General features: G+C 47.6%; 1 protein-coding gene across 2 annotated transcripts; it reads left to right on the top strand.

Moving 5' to 3' along the window:
- Positions 1–1,891: 1,891 nt before the first annotated feature.
- Tollip (toll interacting protein) lies at positions 1,892–19,519 on the top strand. 2 transcript variants are annotated; one of them, XM_059264377.1, is made up of 6 exons: positions 1,892–2,055; positions 10,368–10,517; positions 11,088–11,270; positions 12,361–12,513; positions 13,492–13,582; positions 18,968–19,519. In XM_059264377.1, exons 1-6 carry the CDS (start codon positions 2,023–2,025, stop codon positions 19,180–19,182), a joined length of 825 nt encoding a protein of 274 aa, XP_059120360.1. In that variant the 5' UTR covers positions 1,892–2,022; the 3' UTR covers positions 19,183–19,519. The 2 variants fall into 2 exon arrangements, with proteins under 2 accessions (XP_059120360.1, XP_059120369.1); XM_059264386.1 differs by lacking the exon at positions 1,892–2,055 and adding an exon at positions 5,610–5,687.
- Positions 19,520–20,278: the final 759 nt, after the last annotated feature.

The raw sequence follows: 20,278 nt of genomic DNA on the forward strand, positions 1-20,278 counted from the left end.
ATGCTGTGATTTTGCTCTGACAGACTGTGTCACCTGAACTGACTTTGGGGACTTACTGGGGCATTTTATGGGATAAAGTTTTTCCTCAATAACAATTCCCCCTTGGTTTTTTGTTTGTTTGTTTTACCTCCTAATGTTGAGGGATTTGGGATCCATTGAAGGGCATATGTGTGAACATCTCAAATCCAATCAGTTTGAGCTGGTCTTTGTCACAAGGAGTTCCTAGACTGCTATCCAGATACAATCTTACACCACTTACAGGATTTCTGCTGCACTTTTAGACACAAGTCACAGGTTTTGTCTATAACCAAGGGAAGAGGATTGTATAAGGATGTGAACACCGGGAGGGGTGTAGAATGAATTGTTAGAAGGTATTATTAATGAAAACAAACCCAGAGCCAGGTATTGGGGTGAACGCTGAAAGATCAGAGAAACAGAACCAGCCACAGCTAACCTCACCTCACCAATTCCTCAGCTGATCTCATTTCCTCAGACTGGAAGCCTCTGTGTCCTCATCTGAATGGACCTCAGCTGAACTGCTGCTCAGAAGCCTAAAAGCTTAACCAGCTCTAGTTCTTGGTTTTCACGCCTTATATGCCTTTCTGCTTCCTGCTATCACTTCCTGGGATTAAAGGCGTATGTCACCATGCCTGGTTGTTTCCAGTGTGGCTTTGAACTCAGAGATCCAGATGGAGCTCTGCCTACGGAATGCTAGGATTAAAGGTGTGTGTGCCACCATTTTCTGGCCTCTATGTCTGTCAAGTGGCTGTTCTGTTCTCTGACCCCAGATAAGCTTATTAGAATGCACAATATATTGGGGAACACAATATCACCACAGAAGGGATCATGGGTCTCTTAAACTCTGTCTGCCACATTGGGTGCTGAGTCTTGTGTCCTGGTCCATCTTAGCTTCATCAGCATGGAGATGACATTTCTGGCAACAGGAGCTGGAGACCAGTGAGAACTGAATAGACAGGAGCTGGAGACCAGTGAGAACTAAATAGACAGCTGTCCAGGGACAGTCTAGATGCAGTCCCATGTGATATCAAGGCAGAGACTGGTAACAGAGGTAGAAGATGTGGTCCTAGAGATGAAAAAAACACAAGAGAACATGGTGTGAGTGAAGAAATGTACTAGGAGTAATGGCAGTACCAAGTCCACTGTAGCACAATGAAAGGGGGTCTGCAGATTGGTGACCACCATAGGGTAAACTCCTTACAGGAACTACACTGAGTCTATCTGGCCAAAGGTCCTTCTGAGGAGAGTGCTCTGAAGCGGCAAGAGTGGGTGGCCTGGGTTTCCTAGGGACATATCTTCCATCTCTTCCATTCATTTCGCAAATTCAAGACTGGTGGAAGTGTTCCAGCCCACTCTTGCCTCTCTTTCAGCTTGGTTTCTTTTTTAAAAATTTAAATATAAATGTTCTTCCTCCCACAGCATTTTGGGGTAATTCAAGGGCTTGAGGGTAGCTGGTTTTACTGCCATCTGCTTTCTCCTCAAGCTGCCAAACATCAGTTTTCACCTTCCTTCAAGCGGATCAGGCACCTGCAGGTGGTGGTCTCATAGCCATCTCCAGCCAGGTGACTAGACGCTGTGGTGATTTGACAGAAGTGAGATAAACGTCCCTGTTCTGCGTGCCTGCTCCTCGGTGAACAGACTGACGCCCGCCAGGAAGCGCTCAAGCTTAGGCATGCGCAGACAGCCTGGCAGCCATTTTAAGGGGTTACTCTACTCCGGGAGTGAGCCACTGCGCAGGCGTACACGGGAGACTTAACCCGCCACCCGCCCCTGCGCCCGGAGCACGCGTGCGCGGAGCAGCCGGAAGGGGCGGGGTCAACCATTGCGAAGCGCCTGCGCTTTGGGACTGCCGGGGTGGGGCGGGGCGGGGCGACTGTCAGCTGACTGAGGAGCAGATTGCCTCGCGGGACAACGGTCGGCGACGCAGGCTGTGGTGGGGGCGGAAGGGCTCTCCCGGCGGGTCTCTGTGCGGTCGGCGAGGCACAGGGCCGCCGCCGCAGCACCATGGCGACCACCGTCAGCACGCAGCGCGGGCCGGTGAGTCCTCTGGGCGAGGGCCGAACTGGGGCAACGGAGCTTGGGATCGGGCTCTTCTTCCCACCCCTCACGGGGCTCCTTGCGCGGCCCCTCGAGAGTTGCTGGGCCATCCCGGAGCTGCGCAGGTCCCACCTTCGGGTACCCATACGGAGTAGCGACCCTGGTCCTCAGGGTCTCGCGGGTGGAAGAAGGCAGAGCTTGATGGTTCCCTGGATGCTCACGGGCCCTGAAGCCCCTGGGCCCCTAGATGGAGAGGGGCCCTGAATCCCTTAGTCCCCCACACAGAGGAACCCTGACCCCATTGGTCAACCCAAGGGAGAAGGGCCTCAACCCTCCTTGGTTCCCCAGACTGAGAGGGACTCCGACTCTCCTTGGTTCCCCAGGTGGAAAAGGGGCCCTGAATCCCTTACTTCCCCAGAAGTACATGGGCTCTGACTCTCCTGCTTCCCCAGATGGAGAGTGGTCCTGACCCCATTAGTTTCCCAAACAGAGGAGTCGTGGCTCCCATGGTCTCTCGGAGGAGTGAAGCCGGACACTCTTGATCTCCCAGAAGGAGTGATGTCCTGGTCACCTTGGTTTCAGAAATAGTAAAAGATCCAAAAGATGCCACTTTGTAGTCAGTCCTTAGTTGTGTCAGTTTCCTCCTCTTCCTACACCTATAGCGAACATGGTACTACCTCTTGAGCCCAGCTAGTGGCTACCTTTCCAAGCCTCAGTTGTTCATCTGTAAATGAGAAGGGAGCAGAGAACGCCCAACAGTGTTCTTTCCTAAAAAAGAGACCCAACAGTGATGTCTGCTAAAGGTTGCCTTGGGTTCCATGATACTGCCTGTCTCCCCTGCCCCTAGTGTGGATGTCCTCGCAGTAGCTCTTGAGACTGGTGTGGATTGGATGTTGCTGGCTAACAGTGGCTGTGTGTAGTAGAACACAGTTCTGATGGCCCCACTGTCCTTTCCCTTAAGTTAATATTAAGTGTGTCTACAAAGCCTTTGGTTTCCCAGATCCCTCACCCAGACAGAGCTGACAGGTGTGTGTGTATGTGTGTGTGTGTGTGTGTGTGTGTGTGTGTGTGTGTGTGTGTGTGTGTGTGTATAAGTAACAGATAACTCCTTGGGGTAGATGGCTGATTTTCTGATTTTGAAGAAAGCCCCAGGCTTGATTAGATGCCTTTAAGGTAAGGCAAGGTGCTTTTATGGAGGGCTTTGAAGCCAGACCTCCTGACCCACTGTCATACTTGATATGGAGCTTTCCGGAGTTGGAGTTCCCTTATGTTCAGTAACCCTTCTTCATCCTCACTGTGTCTCAGCAAACTACAGGAGATTGATAGTGGCTGCCAGAAGAGGAAGGGAGCCAGTGCTTTGCCCTTTTCATATCCCCTGCCAAGTGGACAGATGGCCAGGCAGAGTGGACCCTTCCTTACTGTGTGGTCTGAGAGTGTCCTTACTTCTGTGGTTGGGCTGCATTTGAATTCATCTGATGGTGAGCTCAGTGTCTGACATTAATTGCCTGTTGCTGAGGGAAACTCTGGTGCTGTGTGTACAACACTGGAATAACCTACTCTGATGAGTAATTGGGAGTGTCAGATGAGGTTCATACTAGCGAAATCTGTGGAGTCAAGTCCTGATGTTTGATCTTCCTACTTGCCCAGTGTTCTAGGGACCACATAGTCATATAAATAAACATAGACAGCTGAGTGGTTTTTAGGAGCCCTCTTGATGACTTGTAACCTTGGGTCTGGGCTCTAAGAAATTGTCACCAGTTATCCGTATCTCAGTCTTTGCTTGGGCTATGCAGGACTTTTTGCTGTAGTGTTAGTGGACACAGTATTATAGCAATTGATGGACACTGAGCCACAAGTATGGAACACAGGGACACAGCTATGCATGGTGACTCATGTAAGCCAGAGAATAACAGTCACCATTAGGTCTGTGCTCCTAACCATTGAAAGCAGAAAGGTATGGACTTGGTGTGGGAGGACTGCATGGGTCATGGCTAGAGTCTTCATCTGGTGAGTGCCATTTCTCAGAGTACATGCCTTTTTCAGTTTTCAACTTTTCACGGCTACTTCACTTAGAATGACCTACCCATATGCCTCTGGATTCATTAGTATTTGCAAAGGTTTTTTTAGTTGTCAGGGTCTAGTAGAACTGTCAGAGTGTGGTAGTGCTTCTCTACTATTCATGTCATACTCAGGTTTGTGGAGCTGTTAAAGATAAACAGAATGCTGGCTTCCAAACATAGATAAAGTATGCATTTGGTCAGTACTGGGTTCTAAAGGCAGCCTTCTTTGCGTAGGTCCAGCAGTGGGTTAGGCCATGGCTCAGAGTCGCTATCCCAGGAGCCTGGACTTAGGCTTGGGCAGTTGTCTCTGCAGCTGACCTTCACCCCTAATGAGTGGTAAAGGACTGACAAACAGTGTCCTGGCAGGACACTCTCATCTGGGCTAGGAGGGTTCTCTATTCTTGGTTGAGAGGGTTTAGGGGGGCAGGTATGAGAAGGACAGCCAGCACCCACATAGTTGTGAAGGAATAAGTTTTTCCCTGGGACATTTGGTATTTTATGTTTTTAGTTTGTTTGTTTGCTTCTAAATAGCCACCATAGGGCTTTACACCCTATCCTGTATCCATCTCACTTTTGAAAATGCTGGTATTTTGAAATTACCCCTTTTGCTACCCAGTCCACACACTTGTTCCTTTCCTACAGTGAGTGACTTTAAGGACCCTACTTCTTGTGGGGATGCATGCAGGTCTTTCTAGCTGGAGGCTGCATCAGATGTAGGGGGTGGCATTTTGAAGGTCCTCCTTTATAGATGTGTTCTGTGGAGTCCAGCAGGCGCTAACTTGTCCTGCTTGAGATGCTGGTTAACCATTGAGCTTTGCCAGAGGCCACTGGCTCTGGCTTTGCCCCTCCTTATTCTGTGGGTAGTCCTTAATGCCCATGCCTGTCTGGAGCCTCATCAGTCCTATTCTTCCCTGATAATTGTGGCTGAGCCAGTGACTTGATTAGAAATGACAGGTTTTTTGTTTGTTTGTTTGTTTTGTTGTTTTCGTTTTTATATATATATGAACATTTTGCCTGTGTGTATGTAAGTATACCTTGTGCATTCTTGGTGCCAATGGAGGTCAGAAGAGGGGATCAGATTTCCCAGAACTGGAGTTACAGTTACTTACGGTTGTGAACCAGGTGGGTCCTGGGAATTAAACCTGGGTCCTCTGGAAGAGCAGCCTCACTGCACTTAACCACTGAAATGTCTGTCCAGGTCCAAAAGGGTGATATTTGAATTTGATCATATGTTCTACACTTGGTAACTGGGTCTGTTGTTAAAGATAAGCTTTTCCCATCAGCCAGAGGTGTCTGGGTTGTCCCTAAACAGTTTCTAAAGTAAAGCAAAATGCAGGCTTCTTATTTTCTAGTAATAGAGGAAAGAGTTCACTTCTTTAGGGTGTATGTTGGCTTTCTTTTTGAGTGTTACTACATACTGGTAGTTTTCAGTCCTCCTGTGTGAGTTAGCAGCCTCTGTGTCCATGCATTCTCACAGAGTAGAAGAACCTGAGCAAGAGGAGGTTGTGCTCACCAGCTAGCCACTAGCCCTGTGTCTCTGGGTCCCTGGGAATGTCTGCTCTGGATTCTGAGGTGAGGCTATGCCCTGGTACAAGTTAACATCCCTGCACCAGGCTGTGGCTACCAGATGATGACCTCCACTGACTTCTTGACTTTTATTTTGTATGATAGTATGGCTACTCTGCTTTTCCTTTTAGAAAGTATTTGACAGAGTTTTTCTTTCTTTCATTTGTTTTTTGACTTTACATTTTATTCAACATTTATGTTTAAGAGGGATCTACCCACAGCAGCATACAGCTGTCTCCTTAAAAGTCAAATCTAAGAAGTACAGGTTTCTATTGGAATCTATTAAATAGCTTTATTTTATATAGGATAAATATATACATATATTTTTAACACTTTTAGGCTTCCATTTGTCCTACGTGTTTCTATTCTTGCTTTGATTTATTAAGCATAAATTTTTAAAAATTCAGTTCAGTAGTAAATTCTTCACTAGTTTGATAAAGGTATGGTGTATTTCTTTTTTCTAGGGAGTTACCTTAGGAATTTCAACACACAGTATTGCAGATCTGAAGTTGGTTGCATCTCTGTCTCTCCCAGTCTGTGCAAAGACTGTAGCTGGTGGTGGCCAGGTGGCTACCTGGTGCTGTTGTGCCATATGTGATGGTTCTACTTTCCTTTGAGCAGCAGTGTTTTTATGTAGTCAGTGCTGTTCAGATCTGAGATGTGCCATTTTCTTCCCAAGCCTCTTTGTGTCTGTTGTCAGGATCCCTTTGCCTTACTTTCAAGTAAGAATCTTTTAGAGTTCTTCACTATAGCTCCTGGGGGCTCTGTGAAGAGTTTCAGAGGGCAGTAGCTTTTCAGTCCACTCTAAGTCTGCCTTGCTGTCGTCCCAGCCACTATTTTACTTCACTTCCATTCTTTGGAGTTTCAGTGTAAATCACTGAATGCCTTTAAGTGCAGTTTCAGTTCTGAATGAGAGCCAGTTACCATTTACAGAACTGTTGTCAGGGCTTGTGAGGATGTGCCAAGTTTATGCGTGGAGAGTGCACCAGGCCCAGCCCAAGGGAAGTACTATGAACTAGTGATCTACTGAGTCCTTATGGATTCTTTTTCATTTCTCAGAAAACATGATTATTTCTTTGATCAACTCCTTTTCGAATACCATTTCTGCTTTGACATCAAAGGGATGGTGGAGCTGGATACAGGTGGGTTGTGCAGTTGCCAGGTCCCTGTACCTATTGAAGGCAGGGATTGGGGCTGGCTGTGGTGACTGCAGGGAGACACAGCACCAGCTAGTCTTGTGTGTAGGAATCCCTGTGATCTCTGACTCTGGAAGGTTGTCCTGGTCTTGGCACCAGGCAACAGAGCCACCTCTGCCCAGCTGCCACAGGTACTCTAAATTATGAGCTGGTGCTTTTTCAGAATTCTCCCTTGCTCCCTCTGGCCTTGGTGGTACCACTGCCTCACACATGTGCACACACGCATGCAGCTCACACATGTATGCGCACACTCACCCACTGAAGTAACTGTGTCCTTGTCTATCTTTTTTTTTTTTCCCTGAAATCTAGACTAGCAGCTTCTTGCCTTTTCATACATTGTCCCAGACATGCTAGTAGGCAGGTCCTCCATGCTGGGCAGGCCAAAAGCCTTTGGACAACCGTAGGAGAGACAACTTGCTTCTCTGTCTGTGAGGAAATCCCATAGGTTGTGCCTCAGATGCAAGGATTGGGTATCTTGTATGCCCTCATTCACTAGATTAGTCTGCCTGTTCCTACTTTTACTTGCCATCAAGTGCTACACAGAGCCAAGGGTAAAGCTCAGTGTTCCCTGCCTACTGGCCCCTCCTTTTGGACAGGGTCCTGGGGGTTCCTTGCATTCTTTTAGGGACACAGACATACCCCATTCCTTTTGAGGACTGTGAGTCTGAGGCACACAGATGCTTCTGGCTAGGGAAGTCAGACATTGCTTGGTGGTTCTTTCTTTTTCCTAGGCCACAAGGAGTGAGCATCCCTATGCTTACGCTCTTGAAGCTTTTCCGTGGGACTGGTGCCTGGAAGTGAAATTGTTTAACCCACATGCTAAAAGTCATTTGTTAGTATTGGACTCAATTGAAGTAAAACCATAAAAAGATCCACTGTGAGTCTGCTGGCAGAATTCATCATTTAATATTCTTAAGTCTTAAGCCATGATAAAAATATACATTTTCATGTGGCCAAACATTTCCACCACCAATATATGGCAAAAATGCATTTTAGGATTAGCCCCATATTTTAAAACTTCACTAAAAATAACTGTTTATTGATGGTATTTTCCTGTGCGGTCATTGACTTCATCGAATTTGCGCCGATGCCTGGGTTCACCTTTTTCTCTTGAAGCATTTCTCACTATGCTAACAGTGGTGGCTTCCTTTAGGTGTAGCATGAGGTGTCCTCATTTAGACAAATCATCAGGGACCTGCAACAACAGGCAGGCTTGTCTTTTCCCTTCCAGGACAGCAAGTATTGGTTGTATAACCAGATTGTTTGTTGTCCAGTTTGGGCTGCAGTCTTTCCCATCCCTTCCTGCTCCCTCTTTGGGTTAAGGCAAAACTTTCTACTAAATTTGTGGATTGAATAATTTTATGTTTAAGGAAAATCTATAGAAAAAAAGCTCCCCCTTTTATCACTCTATTTCCCCTATTGTCGTGACACAGACCATTATCACTGCCATGAAACTGGCTTCAGTCCATGCTCCAGATTCAGCTTTTCCATTCACTGTTGTGGGCACCTCCCAGCACCTTGCCTTGCCTTTGACCATCTCTCAAGCTACCCTTTTTTGTTTTGTTTTTTGTTTTTTGAAAAGATACATTATTCAGGGTGTTTTTTCATATCCTTTGCTTGAATGATGGTTCACCTGGCTAAGGCAGAGTGAGTTAGCTTTCTCTACCGTAAGGTTGTTTTCCTACTCTTTAGTAACATTGTTAAACTCGCATTGTTAAAAATTTCCTTTCCTATTTATAATTTTATGGCTAAATCCTTATTGAAAAATAGCACATTTGAATTTCATCTTTTTAGGGCAAAGGTATTAAACCTTTGAACCTAGTGCATTGTGCATGTTTGTCAAGTGCTCTACCACAGAGCTATACCTCTAACCACATTTTGTCTTAACTGTCCCCCACCCCCAATAGTCTCTTTCTCTTTAATGAAAGCCTGGAAGAGTATACTATGAAATTTTTGTGTCTGAAGCTTCCAGTCCCAAGAAGGGGACAGATAAGAAACAAAATAAGCCGGGCGGTGGTGGCGCACACCTTTAATCCCAGCACTCGGGAGGCAGAGCCAGGTGGATCTCTGTGAGTTCGAGGCCAGCCTGGACTACCAAGTGAGTTCCAGGAAAGGCGCAAAGCTACACAGAGAAACCCTGTCTCAAAAAACCGGAAAAAAAAAAAAAAAAAAAAAGAAAGAAACAAAATAAAATATAGCCCTGACTTGCTCCACATGACCTTTCTTGACTTCTATGTTTGAAGCTGCCCCCATGACTGCCTTTATCCTGACCTATCACTGTAATACCTACTGGCCTGTCTGCCCTCCTGGGTGTATCCCTAGGAGACACAGGTGTGCCCTGCTATGGCCCTAAAGCTGTAATACGTGGCATACAATTAGTAATTGTTCCTGTGACAAGTGAGAACTTGACCTATGTAGGTTAACCCCAAGAACCTGACTGAAGAGAGTCTGGTTTTGCTAATAACCCATTTATGATGCATGGATAAAGCTGGTTATGCATCTTGGAGGTGCACCCTCTAAATTCATTCACTGCAGCTAGCACAAGTATGAGCCAGGAATTCCTCTAGGAGGGACCCAATGTTTTCTGTATACCATAGACACTGGTTCTTGGCTTCTTGTGCCACAGGCCTTTCTTAGCTTTTCCTAGACTCCCTGGAAGTCTGTGTGATGTGCCTTGGGAAAAGCTGTCTGTCCCAGAGAGGCTTTGGCCTTTGGGAGCTGTGCCTCTCTTGGTAAGAGAGGGTGTTACTGGCCACAGCTACTTTCCAGGACACCTCTGCCTGTGATAGCCCGGCGATGGACTGAGTGACCCCAGAGGTGCAGAGGGGCATGCTGCTGAGTAGTTACCCCCTAGTAACCCTCAGACCTGTACCCACTGGGCAAGGAGCAGTTCTGTCTTCTGTTGGGTCACCCTGGTTGAAGCTGTAGATGCTTGTTCCCAAGGCTTCCCTCACTGGTCCTTGGCCCTCCCATCTTGAGCCCCAGGCAGGTATGCCATTTCCAATTGGTGTTTTCTTGCTAGGAAGCCCTGGTTCAGCATGTATTCCTGTGGTCTCCCTCTGTGGTAGGTTCCTATGGTCCTCTCCAGAATGTGAACCTTAGCTAGGGCCACTATTAGGAGTTTTAGATAACCTCTCCATTGCTCTCCTATTTTTCTTGAAAAACTTTATTTTCTCAGAGCCGTTCAGGTCTCCCTCCAGCCCTGGTAGCCAGCCTTTTCAGTGACTGAGACATGTTCTAAACCTTCCAAGGGCTTTGAGCACCCCCTGAATAAGAAGATGTGCATCTTTAGGGGAAACAAGCTCAGATGAGGGCTGGCTGGAAACTCTTGTGGGTGAAAAAACAGGCCAAGCACTCTCCAGGCCTTGGTGAGGTGTGAGGGTGAGCTAGACGGGGCTTGAGTGAATACTGGTCCAAGGCAAGTAGGATAGTACTGTGAGATTGCTCGGCTACATGCTTTGACTCTACTCTTTTGCATCCTCACTGGAAGGTGTACATTGGTGAACTCCCCCAAGACTTCCTCCGTATAACGCCCACACAGCAGCAGCAGCAGATCCAACTGGATGCCCAGGCAGCCCAACAGCTGCAGTATGGAGGAGCAGTTGGCACTGTGGGCCGCCTCAGCATTACTGTAGTACAGGTGGGTCTCAGTTTCCTTTTGAAGACTGGTGGGGCTGAGGAGAAGAGGTAGTAGACTGTGCTTGGGCATGAGAATGAGCATTTCAGCCTTTGCAACTCACTTCCCATGTGAACAAGTAGAACTTTTTTGATTCTAGTTACTCCTGAAAATATCTGATGATACTTGTTGATTTCCCAGGGATCTGCCTAAGGTACTTACAATTACTATTGGTACATGCTGGGTACTGTCCTCCATGAGGACAGTTTCCCTAACCCCCTTATAGCAGCTGGGGTGTACAACTGCCCTGCAGACCATGGTTCTAAGACCTAGGATGACACAGTCAGTGCACAGATAGATTAGAGACTTTGTCTAAGTTGCTCTCTGCCAGGTGTGGCCAGGTTCCCAGAGTTGTGTGAGTCCAGCAGTGACTGGCACCACGTTCAGGAGCCAGTTACTGATGTGGTTAGGTGAACTTGAAGGCTGTTTTTTTCTTACACTGGGAAATACCTGTGAGGTAAGCAGTTTAGGTAAGCACTTCCCTTCTTCTCTGCTGATGGATGCCTCATTTTTCTAAACTTGGTGTTATTTCAGGCAAAATTGGCAAAGAATTACGGCATGACTCGCATGGACCCATATTGCCGCCTGCGTCTGGGCTATGCTGTTTATGAAACTCCCACAGCACACAACGGTGCCAAGAACCCTCGCTGGAACAAGGTCATCCAGTGCACGGTGCCCCCAGGTGTGGACTCGTTCTACCTTGAGATCTTCGATGAGGTGAGGGATGCCCCAGTGTCACAGGTCTGCCAAGTTTGGGATCCAATAGATTTAGATGTGCTGCAGTGTGCCTAGCAGTCATGAGGCTGCTCTACTGGTGCTCAAGCCTGTGTACCTAGCGTTTAGTGGCTGGGTGACAGGGTGTGACCTGCCTGGACACCTGGCATTTAGTGGCTGAATGACAAGGTACAGCTTTTTTCTCTCTCAGCTCCTTTGACAGTGTCCTTTGGGAGCCATCACCAGTGATACAAGTGTGGGCAGAGTGTGAAAATAGCTGTTCATGGGTAGGTCAAATTTCAAGCAAATCAGGCTCCACTAGTGGTGGGAGCACTGTTCTTGCAGGCATGAGTCACAGGCTCTGCCAGCAATGTCCCATGGCCATACCAGCAGTTAGGCATGCAGCTTTTTGAGGGCAGTCAGGGCAGGTGGCTGAAGTTATCTCCTGGTAGCTTAGTTCTAAGGACCATGTACCTGCCTCCTTAAACCAGAGCATAGGGAAGTGGAAGAGAATGAAAACAGTGTAGGTCAGAGAGGAGTTGGGCATGGGCAGCCCAGCCAGGAGGATGCAGCCTCCCCCTTGTATTGTCCCTGTGCCTCTTCCTCTGTTTGGGGGGTTTTGTTTGTTTGTTTTGGTTTTGGTTTTTGTTCCTTTCTCCTTCTGTGCCCTCAGAATAGTAGTAGGACCATATGAAAAGGAGGTTTAGGGATGTGGATGGTGGGTTGGAGCTCTTACCTCTTCTGTACGTACTTGGCTTGAGACTTGCAGTTTATATCTGGTGGATTAGGAGTAGGGCCACAAGGACTGGGGAGGACAATGTCCATCCCTGAGCCAGGATGACAGCCCAGAGATTCTTTCCTGTCCTTTGGCCTGGCCTTATATGGTTACTCAGAAGGTGCAGAAGTGGTGGTCAGGTTACAGATGATCCATGGAGGTCTGGGATTGTGGTGTAATGGGAATCTCCTTGAAGGAAGCTGGAGCAGTGAGGAGGGTGGAAGAGTCCGGTTGGAGTGACAGCATAGGGAAAGCTGGTCTCTAGAACATGGGTCATTGTGGGCCATGACAAAGTGACTTCACTCTTGCCCTCCTCAGAGAGCCTTCTCCATGGACGATCGCATAGCTTGGACCCACATCACCATCCCTGAGTCCCTGAAGCAAGGCCAAGTGGAGGATGAGTGGTATAGCCTGAGTGGGAGGCAGGGCGATGACAAGGAGGGCATGATCAACCTGGTCATGTCCTACACGGTGAGTCCACTGTCGGGAGAGACCACGCTCAGAAGAGTTTGTGGAACCTCCCTGAGGGAGCTATGGCTTCCAGAACCTTGGGAAGTCATGGGAGGCAGGGTTGGGGGTCTGGGCTTCCATTGTCTCCTTGGTATCATCCAGGCCTTTTCTTTTTAGTTGCTACCGAGCCTGTGAGAACATGAGAGTATAAAGCTCCCTGTGTGCAGGCCTCATCAGCTGCATGTCTCTCCTTCTGGTGTTTAGTGTTACCTATCTTTAACAGGCACTTTATGTAGCACAGGTCCATTTGCTACCAGCTCACCTACAGTTCAAGATTAGCTGGGGCTAGAGAGGTGGCTCAGTGGGAAAGAGCTCTGGCTGCTCTTGTGGAAAGTCCCAGGTTTGATTCCCAGCACCCATATGGTGGCTCACAACCAACTGTAACTCCAGTTCCAGGGAATCCCATGCCTTCATCTAACCTTCACTGGGACCAGGCACACATGTGATGCACATACATGCAGGCAAAACACTAAGACACATTAAATAAATAAATCTAACAAAACAGTTGAGTACTTCTGTGAGAAGCTACTGATACTGATGCAATCTCCAAAACAGACCCTGAAGTGAGCTTTGTGTGAAAAGTGGTAATGGTGGAAGCTCATGTGAAGCCAGCGGTTAACACCCTGACTTTTGTTCTCACTGAAACTGGAGCTCATTTATTCCACTAGATTGGTGGCCAGTCCTGTTCTCATTCACATATCAGTAGCTGTAGTTCTGTGTCTTAGCCCAAGTCTTCCAGCCAAGGGGAAGTGGTGTGCTGGAGTGTTGGTGCAGATGGAACCAGCGGCCAAGGCCACTACATTCTTCTGAGGACTGCATGTTCTTGGGTGTTCATGGCTGGGCTGTGGCTAGGACTATTATTGTGAGACTGGAAGTAACAAGATTTACATATGATATGGTCCTCCTTGACCCCCATGTTTTTCTTTGTTTGTGTTTCAGTCTCTCCCAGCTGCCATGATGATGCCACCTCAGCCTGTGGTCCTGATGCCAACTGTGTACCAGCAGGGTGTCGGCTATGTGCCCATTGCAGGTGTGTGCTGCTTCTTCACTAGGCAATTCTGAGACAGAGTAGGACTGGAGGAGGCAGGGGGCCCAGCATCCATCCCTATGAAGTTTGTGTAGTGTAGAATTGTGTAAAGATGGCTACTTCAAATGAAGGTCCTTCTAAAACTGACTCATAGTGTCATGCTTGAATGATTTATGCATAATTAATAATTTCCCTAGTTGCCAGTAGTTTTTGGAGGTGTAGAAATGTAGTCTATGTACATTTTCACACATGAGTCACTGGAATGAGAAAACCTGGTTCCTGTTAAGCAAGGCATACTGCATCTTAAAACACATGGCTTCCATTGAAAGTATTTACTTATGTAAATACTAACATCTGCTTAGGTCATAAAGTCAAGATGTGGCTTTTATGTATTTTTAAAGTTTTTCCAGTCTTTCTGTGGCTTTCATAGTGCCTGGTGCCCAACTGGCCCTCCCACTAGAACAGGGCAAGCCAGATGAGACCATAGCAGCTTCCTGGCTTGAGCCAGCAGGAGGACTGTGGCTCTGAGAGTAGGCAGCAGGGCAGTACTACAGTCCCACCCTCCCTCGCCCCCCATTCTCTGTCAGGGTCCAAGGAACTGGAGTCCAAGCAGACAGTGGTGGTCCTGCTACCCCTAGGAGATCAAAGGCTAAGGCAGTGGGGATAGCCAGGGCAAGAGGGAATATGAGGTCCTGGGTCGGATCTGGTCCACGTGGTCCCTGGTTGCTAGTGCTCAGGGTGGATGTTGTCTCAGAGCTGGGACAGCACAAAGGTACTGTGGCTTATCAGTGTGGGGTCTGAGGGTCCCACACAGCCAGAATGGAGTGACTCATTAACCTGAGCTGAGCTAGGGGAGACAGTGAAGGACTAGGGAAGGAGATCCACCACACATAGCCTGAAAACAACCCTGACAGACCTTGGGCCTGGGACAAATCTGCCTGCAGGAACTAAGGGCAGCACTCTGCAAAGGAGAGGGAGGGTAAGTCCACAGGCCTCTGGGCCTCTGCAGTATTTGGAGTAGAGTAGGTTGTCACCAGTCCAGCAGAGATCAGAATATACAGCCTGCAGTAGAGAGCAAACCAGTTCAATGGGACATGACCCAGGACCTTAAAACAGTTGGTTCTTCAAGGAGAGAGCCTTAGGGATCTGAGACTGGGGTCTCACAATGTGTACCCTCTGGAGTCCTGACCTGTCCTTTTCAGGAACCAGATCCTGAGGTCTGAGAGTTGGGTTCCCAAAGTGGCTCCTGGGTTTCTTTTTGAACTGTAGTACCATCAGTGCTCTGTCCAATGCATCAGTGGTATGTACAAAATTTGTCATTGAACTGTCCTGAGTTGGAGGTCTGAGGAGGGAGAAACAAGTGGAATGTAGTGAGCACAAAGGGTACTCCATTGTAGCACAGGCGAAGGGTCACAGGTGGGACCATGCAGCAGAAATCTCTTCCCCCAGTTTCTGAGGCCAGTAGTCCAAAACAAGGGCCGCAATTCCTTCTGAAGCTCCAGAGAGGGCCCTTTCTACTTCTTCCAGCTCTTGACGTTACTTGGTTTCTGGCCACATCTCCCCAGTCTGTTTTCATACTCCCGTGGTTACCACCCTCTTTGTGTGTTTCTGTCCTATATGATCACTGAACAAGGACTCTACTGCTCCTTTGTGGTTTCATCCTAACAAGGTACCTTCTTTCCAAGTAAGGCCCATCTGCAGGCACCAGGGTTGGACTTGAGCATATCTTTTGATGGTGGCAGATGGGTAGGGAGGCAACAGAGACAAACTTCTATCCAGTTGCTGACACCAGAACTACTTCTAAACAATAGATAAAAGTTGTTGACCAGTTTACTCTTTCTTGGCCCCTGTTCTTCATTCTCTGTAATGCCTCTAGACTGCTCTAGAATTTGTGTGTTAGGGAAGGGTCCTCTATAAATAGACTTTAATCCTTGCTTTTGATGTACATTTTGAAAGTTAAAAACAGTCTCCTACTGACAGAAAAGCTACCACAGAAATAAAAGGATATTTTCCTTTGAAGACCAGCCTCTGATGTCTGCTCTGTCCCCATGTAAGCATGCTTTCTGGAAGTGAGGACACTTCCCAAGGGGAACCTGCTGCAGGACTGCAGCCAGGTTCATCCCCACTTGTTCTGTGAAGGAGCTCAGGCCATGGGGCTAGTGGAGCTAGGTCTTCCCAGAACCTGTGACGGGCCCTGCAGTTTTTTGTGCTGCCCTGTCCACTGTCTGGCCAGGTGTACCCAGATACTGCTTAGAAAACTGCTCTCTTTCATTACTGCTGCTCACGCCCTAGTGTTTGGTTAAGTGACAGTGTGCCTTTTCAGTTTCTTGAGAACATCATGGTATCTGCTCAAGGCTTATATTCAAGGTCACAGTTACTGCCTGTGTTTTTGTCAGACTGAGCTGTCCACTGATAGCTGTAGCAGTTTGGGCTTGAGCTTTGTTTCATTTTCTGAGCTATAATTTGTTCCTATATTGTTTGTCACTTAGTGACCCCAGATTGGCCAGCCCTTCAGTCTGAATTGTGTGCTTTTTGATGTCTCACATGCTGTGTGAACTTCCTGACTTTGACACAGGAAACCTCTGGCTATCTTGTACATTTCCTTCCTCCACCCTGGAATTAGCCACTTCTCCCTGAACCCTGGCGTCCACTAATAGAGAATCAGTTCTAGAAAAGTTCTTGAATTGTTTTTTGTTTTTTATTTATCTTAATCCTTGGGAGAGTTAATAAGCATACTGCTTCGTTGAAACTTGATGCCCAGCTTGGTTCTTATAATTCCTATATGTTTGTGATGACAGAGCCATCCTATAAGATTACTTGGAGTGTCCTGTGTAGAGACTGACAGGGGCTGCCATCTGGTCTATGTGGCTGCTTTCAGAGTATCTTAGGCCACAGAAGCAGGAGCAGCGGTTCACCGAGTACATTTTTATTCCTATTCTCTGACTTCTCAAAAGTGAGGTCAAGTCACATGATCCTTCTTGCTTCATATTAGCTCCATAGCTGTCCTACAGAGTTTGCTCTCTTGGGAAAGACTCACACCCTTGACTATTTAGGGTGCTAGGTACACACAACAGACCATGCATGAAAAAGGACTGCACTCAAGTACCTGACAGTGGGGTGAAGTAAGTCTGTGAGCACTAGAACAGGAATGAGGAGACTCACAAGTTAGCCTGTTCTCACTGTCCATTGGTCTACCCCTGCCATATGCCCAGGGGGCAGTGCATAGCCAGTAAGTGCTAGCTGCCTCTGCATATTAGGAAACATAGACCCTGTCCTCTGTCTGAGGTTCTGGATTCAAAAATCACAGCTGCTTTTTTGCAGAGCTGAAGCTGAAGGTTAAGGATCAAGAGTTATCTGTGTGTTTATGAATCCACTAGTTTGAGAGCTTAGAAAAGTCCCATGATATGCAGCCTGCTCCTGAGTCCATGTAGTCAGCAAGGGAAGCTTCAGGGGCCTTTGGCTGTTGGTGTCAGTTCTGGGATATTGCTGTGAGGCCATTGTGGGGCCCAGGCTGTCTGTGCTGCCATGCTATAGCACCAGTTCTTCTTGAATGGAAAGCTCCCTTGCTTTTGTTTTCTGAGGCATTCTATTGGTGAAGAGGCTCTTGTTTCACTGAATTGTGCCTTCCCACTGGCTATATAGTGTGTGCTTTGTAGCTAAATATCCTGCTGTTGGAAATGAATTGGTCCTACACCATCAGTTTGTGTCTGTTTATGAAGAGGAAGAATCTCGTCACATCATAAGATGGTGTCACTGAGTTTCCCTTATTGAACATGGTGCTTTAGAATGGGCTATGGGTTCATTTCCATCTGTATGGCTCCTCCCTGTACCCACTTGAACCTGAGAGGACCTCGTTTGGGGCCCAGTACTGCAGGGTTCCTGTCCATCTTTTACCCACAAAGTTGGCTGGTTACCCCATGTCTACTCTCACAACTTTAAGGAAGTTTTGATAAACTAGTCCATACTCAGTCATGATGACAGGTCAAACTTGGATTGGGCCTATGGTATCCACTCTGGAGGATGGAAGACACCAGCACCAGAAGTATGCATTGGCCTGCTCCCCAGGGAGCTGGTTTATGAGAGCAGATGACTGTAGACAGCTCTCCTGTGCTGACCCTATGCAGTTAGTCTATAGGTTTTACAGAAGTTCCCAGTCCTCTCTTCCCTGTACCCAGCTAGGCTGAAAAAACGTTGGAACAATCTGAGCAGAACCCAAAGGGAGCTGCCTGGGCTGTTTATAGTCATACACCTTTCCTTGTGTTGCTGCAGTGACTGTGTGTGTATGCACAGGCACTTTATCCATACACCTGAGGTTATTTGAGTCCTTTTAGGAACAAGCTGCTGTCTCAGACCTGAGCCAGGCAACAGTCCACTATCCTCAGTGAAGGTGGCATTCCATCCCCTTCTTTGTTACCACTGAAAGGCTGAGCAGCATGACATTATGCTAACTTGTGAGGCTATGTGGTTGTAACCTGTGCAGGTCAGTCAGGACAAAGGCACGAAGGTAAAGACCTGGCCCAGAGGGACTTAGGAAACCTTTTGTTTCTCAGTTTGTGCCCCTTCATCTAGCACAGGGTGCAGGGAGCCATGTAGCATCAGTGCTGAGCCCTCTGCCAGCAGGCTTTCGTTGCTCACATGGCTAAAGGATTGGCTCCCCTGGTGCTTTAGGCTGCTGAAGACTGATGCACTTTCTGATGTGTGTATTGTCTTCATGGTGAAAGGCTAGTAGCCTTTCTGAAATGTTAATGTTTAGGGACTGCTATATGTAGCTTTACCTTACAATGCATGCATGGTTACTGTAATGTCTTAGCTAGGCTGTGAAAGTAAATTCTAGAATGTTGACACAAGCAGACTTTGGAGTGTGGGGTGTAACAAGCATAATATTTTGCTGTCCCTTGCTGTCCCCATTCTCAGTAAAGACTCATATCTGTGACAAGTCTCCTAAGTTCTTGAAGTAGTACATATAGTTACCGAATTTTCATCTTGCTCCCTGTAATTTTTGATTGGAAAGATCCAACTTGGATTTTTGTTCAGAAAGGAAATAAATCAGAAGAGGAGACATCAGTGGTGAGGAGGATATCCCAGCCCATCTGCCATGGGCATACTTGTTGGGTCTGTTTTCAAGTCAGACTCAAGGTAGCCTTTCTCCTTGAGGTAAATCAAATGAATTATTTCTTCCTTTGGCACTGCAGCTTTGTGATCCCACTGTTTTTGTTTTTTTGGAAACAGGGATTCTCTGTCTAGCTGTCCTGGAACTCACTCTGTAAACCAGGCTGGCCTTGATCTTAGAGATTCACCTGCTATTTCCCAATGCTGGAATTACAGACATGCACCACCACGCCTGATTGACCCCACTCTTTTTAACCTAACTTCATCTTTTGTTTTCAGGGATGCCTGCCGTCTGCAGCCCTGGCATGATGCCTGTGGCCATGCCCCCACCAGCTGTGGCTCCTCAGCCCCGCTGTAATGAGGAGGACCTCAAGGCTATCCAGGACATGTTTCCCAACATGGACAGAGAAGTAATCCGCTCCGTGCTTGAAGCCCAGAGAGGGAACAAGGATGCTGCCATCAATTCCTTGCTGCAAATGGGTGAAGAGTCCTAGACCCACCGTGGCCCTTGGCTTCACACCACTGACCCTTGGACTTGCCCACCCAAGGCTCCCCAGGGTCACCATCCCCAAAAGATTCCAATGAAAGATCATCCACGTACCCCTTCCTTGGACATCTGTGCCGCTCCTTCCCACCTACTTTGGGGATGCATGTGGATTTTTGGTTCTAGGCAGGCAGTCCTCTTCATTGTTGGTGGGGGACAGCTTCCTCCTTGTCTCTAGTTGGGTGATGGTGGCATGGCCCTGTTACTGCACAGACCAGTGGTCTTGCATCTCCCTTCCTCACCCTATTCTGGAAAGCATTCTTACAGAAAGCAGCTGCCCCTGCCAAGACATTAGAGTTTGTACAGCATCCTTCCAAGTCGATGGATGTCATGAAGTTACTCAGCCTAACTGGGGTGGTTGTTGAAGGTGCACTGAGCTCATGTGCACTTACTTGCAGGTTATTTTTAGAACTTCAAGCTGAAAACTCCTTCTTTCCTCTGATGTCGTATTTGAACCTGGGCCCTCACCTAGTCCTGGGCCAGTGAGATACGCTTCTCAGCCATATCCAGCAGGTCTGACCTCTTGTCTAGCTCACCTGTCACTGTCTGGCTAGGCTTCAGCCACAGAAATCCAACTTGAATGCAGAAGGTGTCCAGACCTGGTGCTTGGCTGGACAGGCCCCATCTTGGCCCTCACTGATAGAGGCTTTTTTTCCACCTCCTTCTGTTTAGTACCAGCACTGTGGTTGTTACTCCAGGGGCTGTTCTTGTTGATAGGCCTTCATCACACAGCCCAGAGTCACGTGAACGAGAGAGATGGGCAGATGTGGTACTATGTGTTTACTACTAAAAGGCATTCAGGCATCATGACACTACTGACCTGCAGCAGACTCTGTCAACCCATACTGTAGCTCGGCCTGAGTGATAAAAATCTTATGTGTAAATTAAACCTTCATGGAGGCAGAGGTGCCTGTCCCCGTCTAGTGGATATTGTGTATTGTATTTTGGATTGCAAACCTTTGGGCCCATGACCTGGCTGTAGCTCTGTTCAGGGACAGAATGGGTGACACCTGGTCCTAAGAATCAGAACCTTGAAAGCTTTCTCA

This window comes from Peromyscus eremicus, chromosome 1 (assembly GCF_949786415.1).
Source record: "Peromyscus eremicus chromosome 1, PerEre_H2_v1, whole genome shotgun sequence".
Classification (NCBI taxonomy): Eukaryota; Metazoa; Chordata; class Mammalia; order Rodentia; family Cricetidae; genus Peromyscus; species Peromyscus eremicus.